Consider the following 13,340-nt stretch of genomic DNA (forward strand, 5'->3'; position numbering starts at 1 on the left):
GATGCTCTGAGGTGGGGGCTGCAGCAACTGCAGCAGCAGCACAGACACTTCAAACCCCAAACCCTACACCCTCAGCAGCAGCACCCGTTATCTTAAGGCTGCTGCCAAGCAACAGCTGCAGCAGCAAAAACCAGCAGCAGCAGCGGGTGAAGCAATACAATTACCACCCGCTGCAGCAGCAGCAGGTGCTGTAAGAACACCAGCAGCAGCAGCAGCAGCAACAGCAACAGCACCATTAACAGCAGCAGCATTAGGATTTGCAGCAGCAGCACTAAAAGCATTGCAGCAACAGCAGCAGCATTTGCAGCAGCAGCAGCAGCAGCAGCAACATTAGCAAGTAAGGTTTACAGGATGTTTAAGAAGTCTGAGGCTGAGTATAGACCGAACATCTTTTGCTGCTCTCAGTGCATGCAGCAGCGGCAGCAAACAAAGCAGCTGTTCATCTGTCTCGTTGCCGCACCAACCCCCTATATGAAGAAAATTCTCTGTAGGATATATAAAACACCACAAACCCTAAACCCTAAACCCTAAACCCTATACCCTTAACATGCACATGAGGAGGGTAACCGAAAAATAGCACTTATTCTGGGTCTACGGTTTAGGGTTTAGGGTTTAGGGTTTAGGGTTTTCTCCCCCGTTCATGCACGGTACGCGGTGAGGGGCGAGGCATAGGATCTAGGGTTTAGGGTTTAGGGTTTATAGCTTAGGGTTTAGGGTTTAGAGTGTATCGGTTTTAGGGTAAAGAAATTAGTATAATGCAGATTTCTGTTGGACGACGATATCATAATATCTACCGTATATGGAATAGGCTTGAGGCCCTAGGGTTTAGGGTTTAGGGTTTAGGGTTTAGGGTTTAGGGTTTAGGGTTTACCTTGACAGTGGGTGCCGGCTACAAGAGAGTCATCTATAAGGAGGACCTTCGAAAGATCAGATCTGCATTTGCTTAAGTCTTTTACGTAGCCTAATTCTATAAAACAAACAAACAAATAAAATAAAAATAATAAATATATTATATACAATTAATAATAATAATAATAATATAATAAACAAAAGCAATAAATAATAATCATCAGTAAATTTATTCTGCACTTGTTTGGTGCTCTTCACCTAGCTTAATTCAATAAAACAAATTTAAATAAATAAAAATACAATATAAATATATTATACAATCAAGAGCTTCATTCAGACAAAAGCAACAAACAAATACATAAAAAGAAATAAACAAATAAAGAAATAAATATAAATATAAATTTAAAAGTAAAAATAGACAAACATGTTAGAATGCAGTCTTTTCCAGACAAACAACAACAAATAAACAAATAAACAAATAAACAAATAAACAAATAAACAAATAAAATAAATAAACAAATAAACAAATAAAATAAATAAACAAATAAACAAATAAACAAATAAAATAAAAGAAATAAATAAATAATAAATAATATAATTAATACCCGTTAGTATGCAGTCGTTTCTTGAAAAAACGCGATCAACGTAATGCACCAAATTTGTAGCATCTGAAAATAAAATAAAAATAAAATTAAATAAAAATAAAATAAAATAAAATAAAATAATAAAATAAAATAAAATAAAATAAAGATGATAAATTATAATATAAAAATAAAATACAACAAAATAAAAATAAAATAAAAATAAAACAAAATAAGAATAAAGATAAACATAAAAATAAGCAAAACTTGAAGGGATATAACATGGGTCTAAAGAAAGAAAGAAGTGTAAATAAAATAAAAGACAGAAGGAGACAGTAAACAGCAAATAAACAAAATGAGAGTAGACAGTGCACACAAAGAGACGAAAGGAGACAAAAGAAATAAGAAGAGACAGCATAAAGAGCAGTTCAAAAAACGTTTATGAAGACAAAGAGCAATTAATTAAAGAGGCATCAAACCACAAGAAAGACCCCCTCATCATACAACAAACAGGGTTTTAGGGTTTAGGGTTTAGGGTTTTAGGGTTTAGGGTTTAGGGTTTAGGCCTACCTAATACCGCATCCGCGTATTCTTTTCTACTCGCCGTATAAATAACTATTTCATACAAATCGTACAGCTAAGAAAAAACAAACAAAACAGCAAAACCGTGCAGCACCTACAGCAGCAGCAGCAGCAGCGTCTCTAGCTGCAGCAGAAACTACAGTAGCGCCTGCAGCAGGAATGGCTGCAGCAGCAGCAGCTGCTGCTGCAGCAGCAGCTGCAGTAGCTAGAGTAGCTGCAGCACCAGCAGCAGACTGGAGGAGAAAGAGAAGTGCAGAGGAACTCCGGGCTAGCTAGTTGCCTTGCTAGCTAGCTAGCTAGCTGCCTAGCGAACTAAGTATAGCTAGCTGGTCAGCAAGCCACCTAGCTGACTGGCTAGCTAGCTAGCTAGCTAGCTAGCTAGCCAATTGCGTTTACCTCTTGAAGGAAATAATCTGCATGAGGCCTCTTAGCGACTTGGAAGGTGGTGAGTACAGAATTAACCCGCATCAACACGCGCTGCTGCGAATCAAACAGCTGCAGCAGCAGCAGCAGCAGCAGCAAAAGCAAAAGCAGCAGAAGCAAAAGAAGCAGAAGCAGCAGGGCTTTCAGAGGGAGAAACCAGTACAAGAAAGGTGGGTTTAAGGTGCACAGCTGAGGGTTTAGGGTTTAGGAATTAGAGCGTGGGGTACAGGGTTTAGGGTTTAGAGCACCTTGATTCGTGTAGCTAGGATGAGGGTTTCATCTAGGGTTTAGGGTTTAGGGTTTAGGGTTTAGAGTACCTTGATTCGTGTAGCTAGGATGAGGGTTTCATCTAGATCTACAGCGAGAGTCATAGGGGGCCTCGTTCGCTGTCTGCCTCTGAGTTTCTGTTTGCTGCAGCAGCAGCTGCTGCTGCTGCTGCGGCATGAAGCAGCAGCAGCAGCATCATCTTCAGCAGCAGCAGCAGCAGCAGCACTCTGCCTATACGACACATGCCTCTCTCCAAGCAATCGAATGGCGCTGGGCTGTTGCTGCTGCAGCAGCGCAGGCGCTACCCCCTTCTTCCTGCTGCTACTGCTGCTGCTGCTGCTGCTGCTACTGCGTCTCCTGCGCAGCAGCCGCAGCAAATTGCGAGAGTAAAAAGCAAAAGGAGACGGATAATCCCTCATACACCCCATCATGAAAGGCAAACCCTGAAGAAGGGTTCGTGCTAAATAAGCAAATAAACCCGTTGCTACTGCTGCAGGCCATTCTTGCTGCAGCAGCAGCAGCAAACGCTGCAGCTGCTGCTGCAGCGGCACCATACACTCCCATACAAAACTCAACATCCTTAGATATACCACATCACCCCGGATTACCCTCCTGATAGAACCCCCGCCTACTCCTGCTGCTGCTGCTGCTGCTCACGCTGCCGCTGCTGCCGCTCCCGTTGCTGCTGCTGCTGATGCTGCTACTGCTACTGCTGCTCCTCCAGTTGCTGCTGCTGCTAGCTGTAGGAGGCAGCGGGAACAGACCCGCCACCTCCTGTTGTTGCTTGGATTGCTGCTGCTGCGTAGTTGCTTGGGTTGCTGCTGCTGCTGCAGTTGCTGTTGCTGCTGTTGCTGCTGTTGCCGCTGCAGGTTTCAACGCTACCCTTGTCCGCAAGAGGAGCCGCTTCTGTGTTGCTGCGAGTTTCTGTAGTGTGTATTTTGCTGCTCTTTGATATGTCCGTGCTGCTGTTGCTGCTGCTGCTGCTGCTGCAGCTGCCGGCGTTGCTGCTGCTGCGCCCCTGCCTTAAGCAGCTTGGTTTGGGAGCAGTTTAGGAGGAAAAAAATGAGGTGTATAGGCAGCTAGAAGTGTTGCTTCCTTGTATCTGTCTGCATGCAATCATTTGAGGGACCCGCTGCACTGGGGGGCCCTGTCTTGTTACTGAGGTTTGCTGCGGTGTACTCCTCCTTAGGGTTAAACCCTAAACCCTAAACCCTAAACCCTAAACCCTGAATATTAAACAAAAATAATGATCGGGGCAGCGCTAAGCGGCAATTAAAAATATATTCCATCCCGCCGCCCGGCCCCCCGGTGCATGCTCTCAAACACTAAACCCTAAACCCTAAACCCTAAACCCTAAACCCTAAACCCTAAGCTCTAAGCCCTAAATCCTAAACAGTATATTCTCTCAGCCTGGAGTTTTAGATTTAAATTGACGACGAGTTGAACCCTAAACAGGCGGCGCACAGGCCTCAATACTTCATGGTAAAACCCTAAACCCTAAACCCTAAACCCTAAACCCTAAACCCTAGTCGGTACACCGCCTCAACTGCACTTAACCCGCAGGGCTGCACCAGCAAACAACAGAAATGAAAGAGGAAGGGGGAGTGAGAGTTGACGAGTTGTATTTCTCCTCAACTTCGTAGACTATCGGGCCCCCGTTCACGCATAGTTTAGGGTTTAGGGTTTAGCGATTAGGGTTAGGGTTTAGGTTGAAGGTTGCATTGCTGGTTAATGGAGCTTCGGTCCAGTTGAAACGTCCTGCATAGGAATCTGTCTCAAGCCACCACTGTATATAAATAAATAAATGTACATATATATAGTGCTGGCCTCAGAATTACTTTGGATATATATATATATATATATATTCTCAAGCTCAGCTTGGGTATTGCAGGATGATTCATATGCAGTTGTTAGGTGTATCCTTACTCGTTTGCATGCCGCCTGCTGATAGCCAAGTGGGTGTAGAGGGTTTAGGGTGTAGGGGGTCGAGTTTTCTGCAGTATTAGCGCATGCATCAAGCAGGGCTTTGTTCTGCTTGCGTGCAGTTGAGGGGAGTTGGCGGCACGGCTCAGAGAGGCCCCTCGCAGCTCAAATAGGGCTGTCTCCTCTATCGTACCGGCAGGCCCCTTTGTTGCAGTGTTTAGGGCGCCTACGGACATGGGGAGTGTAGCCTTTCAGATGCTCTTTAGGGACTCTTTCTTGCAGCATTTTAATTTGTTTGCACCTCACGAAGGTCCCCGAATATATTCATCAATTATTTGCTGTAGATCTATTACCGGAGAAGGAAGCGAAGTGATGCTCAGCAATGGCTACACCGTAGGTGCTCGCAGCAAAGGTAAGGGGTGCAGACCTTTTCCTGCTTTCGTGTAGGATCGCCTTGAAGCAGCAGACGCAGCAACATGCGCTGCAGCACAGCAGCAAAAGATAGGCCGCCCCTTCGCCTCGCTAGCCCCAGGCCACTGATATGCTGCTCCAACAAACCCTAGAGACGGTAGGGGAGGCTATTATCCGCTTCTCTGCAAGTTTTCTTGAATTGCAGATGCAGAAATTACTCATATCAGCCCCCGCACATTGATATTAAACTCAGTGGGGAGTTGTGCATTTGGGAGATGAGCAGTTGCTGCAATTATTTTATGATTTTCGCAACAATGTCGATTCAATAGTGCAAAATGCACTTGTAAAAGGCTTGTTATAATGCTGTGTCAGGGCTTCTGCTCTAGACCGCGACTGTTCGCAGCCTAGCTCCGGTTGTGGTTGGTAGCAACAGACAGATCATCGCTGCAGCTCCCCACCCTGCAGGGAGTGTTGGTGCTGCTTCATAGCAGATGTAAGTTGTGGAGGGGCTTAGAAAACCAAATCTGTTTGTATTATCCAGTCATACTTCTCACAGCTCAGGCCTTCATCATACCGCACAGTGGATATTGATGAAGATTTGCATTACAAGACCAGACGGGACCAGCAACTGTCCGACTCGTCGCGCTAGAACAAAAGCAGTATCTGCTCCCCATTAAGCTGAGCTTCTCCTTACAGCCAAAACAACTTATTAAAAAGTTACCTCCGGCTGTGCAGACTGACTTAATATGGCCGGCGTTGCAGTGCGAGGGCAGTAGAGAAGGATTTTTTTCAGTGGCTGTGCGCAGTCGTCTTCAAAGTGAACCTGAGGTGCTACAATTGCCGTTGTTTTCTTCGTTGTAAGCAGAGGGGGCACGACAGTGGTGACGTCTCTGACCGTATATTTCGCTGGCAGCAAAAAGAGAGAGACACAATGGAGTATATGGTTTTAGGGTTTTGGATTGAAGGTTTAGGGTTCATGAGGGTTGAATGAGGGGTCGACTCAGAAAGTGGGTTTCTTACCGAGATGCGCACTTTCTCTGTTGGGTCAATCCACCATGCAAAAGTCAAACCAGGCCCCACGTATTGAGTCTCGAGAGACTCGCATTGATTTATTCTTGACATAAGACAATGGGGTGACGTACTGTTCAGGGCCCGCAACAGCCTTTGCATTCTTTGCTGTAAGGAGGGTCAAAAAGGGTGCTCCAAGACCTCGAGCGTATAGGCGCCGCCGGCAAAGTGAGAGAATTGCGTGCACTTCATGGTGACCATCTTACAAAGACCGCATTTTGGGCTGATTGATTGATGCTTGTAAGAACCGGGGAAGAGCAGAAGAGGGGTATGTAAAACTATTCGTCTCAAAACTACTAAGCAACAGGGGGCTTTTGAATCGCGAGCCTCCCCTTAGGTTACCCGATGCAACGAACTTTGCCCTGGCGCAGACCCAAACTTCTTTCCGATGCCCGCGCGTCGCCTTTATGTCTCAGCACAGGTGGAGTTTCTTTTCTTTATGAAGAGGATGCTAGTTGTAGCTTTCGCCCTGCAGGCGCACTGGTGAAGCCGTGCAAGCCTGATATTCTTGAGGAACTACAGACTCGTTGAGTGTGAGTAGCGACGGCCTATCGCTCTATATATAAGCCTCACAAGTGGCTTCCTATGATATGGAACATGGTTTCTACCCAGTGCATCTATCCCCAACCTTTAGAAGATATCTAGGCGTTCCGTACAAAGAGAAATCGTATCGTTGTCGGCTCATGCCTCAAGGGTTCGTCAACGGACCGGCAACTTTGATGCATTTTATGAATAGTATTCTGCCGGATGATGAGAGAATCGTCCATTATATGGGTAGCACTTCCGATGTCAACTTGCGCCAAATAGTTAGGGACATGGGGCTGCAAATTAAGGCTACGAAAACAAAGAACTTTTTCTATGAAACGGTGGCCGTTGTCGGGTCGGCAGGAGGCATGTTGGCCGTACGTGTCAGTTTGAACCGAGGCAGAAATCGGTGTCATATATGAATCTTGTCTGGCGACAATATCGAGATAACCTAACGAAGGGGAAAGCATACCGCCTAGCTTGCCTCACCCGGTTCTTTGCTCCCTTCCTACCGGATCCAGCTTACCTAGATGAGCTGTAAGTTTAGGTGCGAGACAAGGATATGGAGGAATGGGTAGCCGGGAATCCCCCGTTCCGTCTAACCTGGTCATTTCGGGTTAAAGCCGAAGCGAGAAGTGAATGCATACTTGGATGTGTCTCAGGCAAGCTTTAGGCTGGCGGTAACTGGGGTAACTGAGGGGGCGTCGCTAGCCTCCAGCCTTTCTGGGTCGGAGACACCGCTTCCTGGCGGAAAGCTGTGGGGGGTATACCGAGAGCTTAAGGCCATTAAAATAGTTGACTGTCGGCTTCGTAGAGCTATGGTGCGCTCAATGGTTCAGAGACAGCCTCTCCACCACTCAGGCACAACGGACCAAGAAGTTCAACAACTGGGCCCCTTCTTGCCAGGGCTATCTTACGCGATTTGCAACAGAAGTGGCAGTTTGTACCCGGTTCAAATAACCGCTCCGATGAGGTCTCTCTACAGTTCATCTAGTTCGTCTAATAAACGCACCCTGAACATGAAGCTTCCTATCTTTTAGCGAGTAGGTAGAAAGCGTCGTAGACGCCCCTCCACCCCCTATCCGATGTCGCACCCGGCGCGCCCCGCACGCCGCGCTCGCGTCCGTGCGCCGCCGACTCCCGTCCCCTTCTGTGAAATATCGTCAGGGGAGCGGCGGACAACAGTGATTCAGAAGAGAAAATGTTCCTTTGTTGAAATGCCTCCGGGTAAACAGCAAAACATCAAAATGGGTCCATATTAAGGGGTAGATCATGGATTTCAGCATGGACGGATCACCCCCGGGTGACATCACTGGTGGAAGATAGTTTCACTGACGTTCACCAATCCTGAGGTACACAGATCCTCGGATATAATGTGCATCATTAGAGCGCTGGAGACCGAGACAGATCCTCGGACGGGGCACTCCAGCAAACCCGGTCATCGCACGAGTGACCCGAAGGGACGCCACTCCGAAGAAGCCTGCCACCTGCCAATGAATGCCACAACGTCTTTCACAAAGCTCGTTTTCGATTGTCTCGCGGGCAGTCTATGCCCAACTGCAGGAAAGGGGAGGGGGTCCTCGTTCACGCTCTCCCCTCGCACACTTAAGAATTTGATCACTGGGAGTCGGGGGGAGGAGATCGGTTCCTCAATAACGAACGATGGTTGGAGATAGCCTCCAATCCTACGGGACGTCCTGCCTGAAGGACCAACCGTCTTCACGCGCGCCTGAGCTGTAATAGTGTGGCCCAGTGCGGTTACTTAGCCCTTCCCTACAGATCTCTGCACCATATGGTGCGTGTAGAGGAGACCGGGCTCCTCCTCCTGGTAGTCTTCTACCGTCGGTGTAGTGGGCACCCCGGATTTGCTGCGTGGTGCTTCTGATGAGGTTCTTCTGGTCTAGGTCGGGCCCTTCTGTTTTCTGAACAACAGATCATTCGCCGTTCCAAAGGTCGACTCGCAGCTTGCTATCGACATGGTTCCTGGGAACTCTGACCACTACCTGCTTGCATCTACTTTCGTGCCTCTCCTAAGATTTTCAATTGGTGCTAGGCTAAACCTGGGGTGGCTGCAGCCAGACGTCACCCACTGTAGTGCACAGGCCCTACATGTAGTGAACAGCTCTCAACCGCTGTCACTACGCGAGATTCCTGGATTATGCTGAATATGTAGTGAACAGCTGGCCTACGCTGTCACTACGATATATCCCTAGGTAGGCAGGATAGGTGCGCACACTCTCCGGACACCAAGAACTATAATTCTCGCTGCTACCACTAACAAACACAATCAACTACCCAGTATATGGTCGAGTTCCAAGTCTTGTTCCCTAGGGAAAACCGGAACAATAGAACTGGTGCCCGACCCTCGCCGAGGCCGTGGGCCAGGGTCGAAACAACAGCCTCGCACCCAGCCCCGAGCTGGTGCCGGCTAGCGACTACTCTGATCCTATGAAGCTGCTTTTCTATCTAAAAGTGCTCTAATCCCCGAAATATTCTACAATATTCGTTGCTTTACATGATTTTAGGCCTATAAAGGCCACACCAAAGCTCCATTGTAGTGCCAGTGCACTACGCATGACCTGACTGAGGAACCCAGTTGGCTGTCCATCTTGTTCGAGTACGCCACCAATGGCGTCGCCGGAGGCATCGGTGTAGAGTTCAAAAGGCTTAGAGGTGTCGGGGACCTCAAGGGTGGTGTAGTCAATGAGACGTTGCTTGAGTTGGCGAACCGCCTGGGTGTGTGCGTCTGTCCAATGAAAGGGGATGTCTTTGCGAGTCAGGGTAACCAGGGGACGGGAAATGTCTGCATAATCAGGACCCATAAACATACGACAGTAATTTCCTAGCCGTGTGCCCCCTGCCTTTACACTGGTAACACACCATCTCTGTTCGGTCACCCGATGCTCGGGTGTACCGTCTAGTCTCAGTAGACACTGGCGCACGTGGAAACTCCGCTGCTCTTCCTGTCAGACTAAGTTGGAACTCCCCTTCCTGCCTACGGAATTCCTCCTGTGCGGCTGCCCACGGGGCGGCTACAGCGGCTAATGCCTTGGATGCAGCCCGCCAACAACTGAACTGTATCGTGCCTTGCTGTGTTACGGCCCACCTGAGTTCCGCTGGGATATTCGTCAAGAAGTAACCAACTAGGTCTTCTTCCGACAGCTGAACTCCGCGAGCTGTGATTCGACTGAAGTTAGCCGAGTAGGCGCTGCAGTCCCCAGTCCATTTGTTAGCTGCCATTGGGTAAATGACTGTTGCTCGATCTACCGTGCAGAAACTTTTTAGTAGTTCCTGTTTAACGAGTGGCCAATCAGTCATGTTAGTCTCTCGACCGTAGACCCCGTGGCACAGCCCAATACCGACACAAGGAGACGCGTAGGAGAAAGAATAGAAACATATAGGGCTGAGGTTAACTCTATCTGGAGATGAGGAGATTCAACCGGGGAAGGGTGGAAGTTGTAGTGAACTGGCAGTACAATGGAGCGCAAGTGGGGCCTTCAGAGACCTTGCTAGATGCAAAGAACTAGTACCATGCGAATAGAGACAATTGCAATACTTTAGGTGGAAATCTAAGACAAACAAGCCAAGAATGCTCGGCATCCGCGCCGGGATTATTTTGCTGGCTATGAGACTGTTGATGCAGCTGTCTGACTGAGGGAGGAGTTACGCATCAGATTATTCTTCTGGGATTTTCCTTTTTAAGGTAATGGGACTTGAATATATTTTAAAGTCGTTCATTTGAATTCTTGAGTTGTTATAACCCACATAGGTTTCGTTAGTGCGTAGGAGCAGTGTGTGAACCCAGTTGGGCTGAGATAGGGTACGCTTGTAGTGACAGCTGTGTCTGCTGTTCAGTACAATAAGAGTGCAGTGGGCGGCGCCGCTCTCGCGGGCACTTTCCTGTTTTATCCTTGCATTTATTTTATCTTAGTTCTATTACTACTATTACTATTGTCATTATTGCTTGTGTGCGTCCATGAGGAGCGAAAATATGCCACCTCGTCATCTTATTAGTGGCATGCATGACGGAATAATGAATGAATGAATGAATCGTGCTACCCGATGGTGCAGCCTACACACTTAGGGATGCATGCAATTCATTTCAGATGCATGCACACAAGCAATAATGACAACAATAATAGTAATTGAACCAAGATAAAATAAATGGAAGGATAAGACAGGAAAGTTTGCATACATATATGTATATTTCCATATAGTATATATACATATGTATATATATATATATATATATATATATATGCAGTATAAAAATAATATATCAACAAAATGACAGAATCGAAATAAAGGTACAAATAAATGAACAAATAAAATAAAAATCAAATATAGAAAAAGAAACAAGCAAATAATATAAACCAGAATAAAATAGGATAGAACAAAGAGAACCCAAGGGATAATAGTATTATCACTATGGATACACACACACGCATGCAGATATATAATGATACCGAGATAGACCAGAGCAAACCGTAGGGATAATAATAGCAACATTAAAGTTACACACAAATGCATGCAGAGGTATAAAAATACCTAGATAGAGGAGAAAGCAAGAAAAACACTGCATTAACCAGGAAATCGCAAGTAATCAATTAATACTCAAGATGGATTTAAAAGTCAAATCAGATACGACGAAGAGAATAGTGATATCAATATTAACAGCTATGCATATGTAGGAATAAAATTAAAGTAAGTTGAAGGAAGGAGACAAACAGGGCGAGAAATGTAACATCATCAGCGAGCCCAAGGATCCAAAAAGTAAGCGCGATAATAAAGGTGAACATACGGAAAGTTTACGGAAACCAATTACACTAAGCGTAATAAATGAGTAACAAATTATTCTCTGAACTGGCAATGAGCTGCCCTAGACACGGGTAAGCCGAGAGCAATTGGCAACTTTACGAAATTTGACGTAGTGAGAAGCACATGCCTAAATAGACAGCTGGTAAGGAAGAGCGAACTAGCTAGCACCAAGGAAATCTACTGCGAAATGAAAAACGATAAAAAATGGACGCAGTTACTTCGAGAATAATCACATAGTTACTTAAGGTAGCCACGCATTTTGTTAGGACACACCTCCCTATAGGAGTGTATTCCCGAGTAATGGGAAAGGCGCCCCCAACCAGGAAGACGAACGACTAAGGATCGAATGCACGTGCAGGGAAGAGCTAAGCCCTTGGAAGGAAAGAACAAGGAGGGACCCATGGATACGAGGAAAGCATGCATGAAGATAAGTACAGGCGCGCAAGCCTATACAGGAACCCGGCAGAAGACACAAAGAACAGAAGCAAGTGTAACTAACGCAGGCCTGGACAGAACACCTGCACAAAAGGCGAAGGCGGTTAACAACGGGGTGCCAGCGATAATGAAGTGGGCAGGCTAAGGATTCGGAGCATGGGAGTCTGAAAGTACTCTGTAGTTAAGCAAAACCACACAGAATGGTGCTCATGCCACCTCTTCACCTCCCCACCGTTGCAGGATCACTGGTCGCAATAATGCCAGTCACTTGCAAATCACAGAAGGGCACAGCAGGAGACAGCCCTTGAGGGTGACTGCAGCAGAAGGAGCGTTGGGCGGAGAACCTGGGACGAGCAACAGAGACCTGAGGCTTCGCGGCGCATACCAGCAGAACAGGAGTAGTGCTCGGACGCCAGTGTAGAGGAGCAAGAGGCTCTCTTACAAGCATATGCTAAGCAACAGCACAGGAAGCCCCACTGCTCAGGAGCTGCAGAGAGACAGCGAGGAATTTTCAAGAATCGGAGAAGCGGATGCAATACGGGAAGGAGAAAAGCTGCAGTGCACAGGCACTACTTACAATGGTGCTCAAATTAGCCCTCTAGTGGCCCGTTGGGCAGAATGAATAAAAAAAGTCTTATGATAAATGTATCCAGTGACAAAATAAGAGTATGAGGCTAAGAGCTAAGAGCTCCGCAGATACCCAGTGTTTGAGGCTGGCTGTGAGGCTGGCATTATCTCTTAGGCGTTGAGCCACTGGGGGTCAGCGGACAGTCAGCTATATCATGCTTCATATTATTGTGAAGATGAGACTCAGATAAACGGAGAGAGAGTATTATTTGAGATATTAAGGTTATTTCAAAGTTTTTGCGCTGAGTGCAGCATATATGTATCCAGTATGCCCCTACAGAGGTATGTATAGAGCTGAGAAGTGGTAACAGCAGCAAGCGCTGCTTACTACAGTTTATCTCTGCTTCAACTATGGCGGCCGTAGGCTACCAAGGGAAGCCCCAGTTGGATGCCCCTGCACCTACAGCACATCTCCCTAAGCAGCAAAGCCTTATAGAATAAGCTGCTGATAAAGAGGAGACAGTTTTATTCTTACTTTGCCTTCACCCCCACTTGAGGCGCTCTCATAGGGGACAGCTAATAAGGAGAGAGAGGAAACGACGTATACAAGTATCTTTTCTAATTCATTTTAATCCTTCCTCTTGCATAAATATTAAATATATTATTATTATTATTATTGTTATTAAAAGGTAATAAGAGACACTTCGTTCTTATTGTATAAAGGGAGAGGAGGATAAGGGGGGCCCACCAGTCGGCAGCAGTTGCATTGACTGTACACTGCACGGGAGAGACAGCCCCTTAATGCGATTATTTTTGTGTATTTATGTTTAAATCGAGACATAAATTCAATGAAAATATCGATGTCTTTAAGTCTATAGAAGTACTTCTATA

General features: G+C 46.4%; 2 protein-coding genes across 2 annotated transcripts; both read right to left on the bottom strand.

Moving 5' to 3' along the window:
* Window positions 1-6,745: 6,745 nt before the first annotated feature.
* On the bottom strand, window positions 6,746-7,240 carry EAH_00036860 (hypothetical protein; the record flags this gene model as incomplete). Its single annotated transcript, XM_013392043.1, has 2 exons — window positions 6,746-7,058; window positions 7,119-7,240. The coding sequence occupies 2 exons, from the start codon at window positions 7,238-7,240 to the stop codon at window positions 6,746-6,748; spliced, it is 435 nt and encodes a 144-aa protein (XP_013247497.1).
* Window positions 7,241-9,106: 1,866 nt separating this feature from the next.
* EAH_00036870 (hypothetical protein) lies at window positions 9,107-9,869 on the bottom strand (the record flags this gene model as incomplete). The annotated part of the gene is made up of 2 exons (XM_013392044.1): window positions 9,107-9,497; window positions 9,736-9,869. The coding sequence occupies 2 exons, from the start codon at window positions 9,867-9,869 to the stop codon at window positions 9,107-9,109; spliced, it is 525 nt and encodes a 174-aa protein (XP_013247498.1).
* Window positions 9,870-13,340: the final 3,471 nt, after the last annotated feature.

The sequence above is a fragment of the Eimeria acervulina genome, genomic scaffold, assembly GCF_000499425.1.
Source record: "Eimeria acervulina Houghton genomic scaffold, Eah_scaff402, whole genome shotgun sequence".
NCBI lineage: Eukaryota > Apicomplexa > Conoidasida > Eucoccidiorida > Eimeriidae > Eimeria > Eimeria acervulina.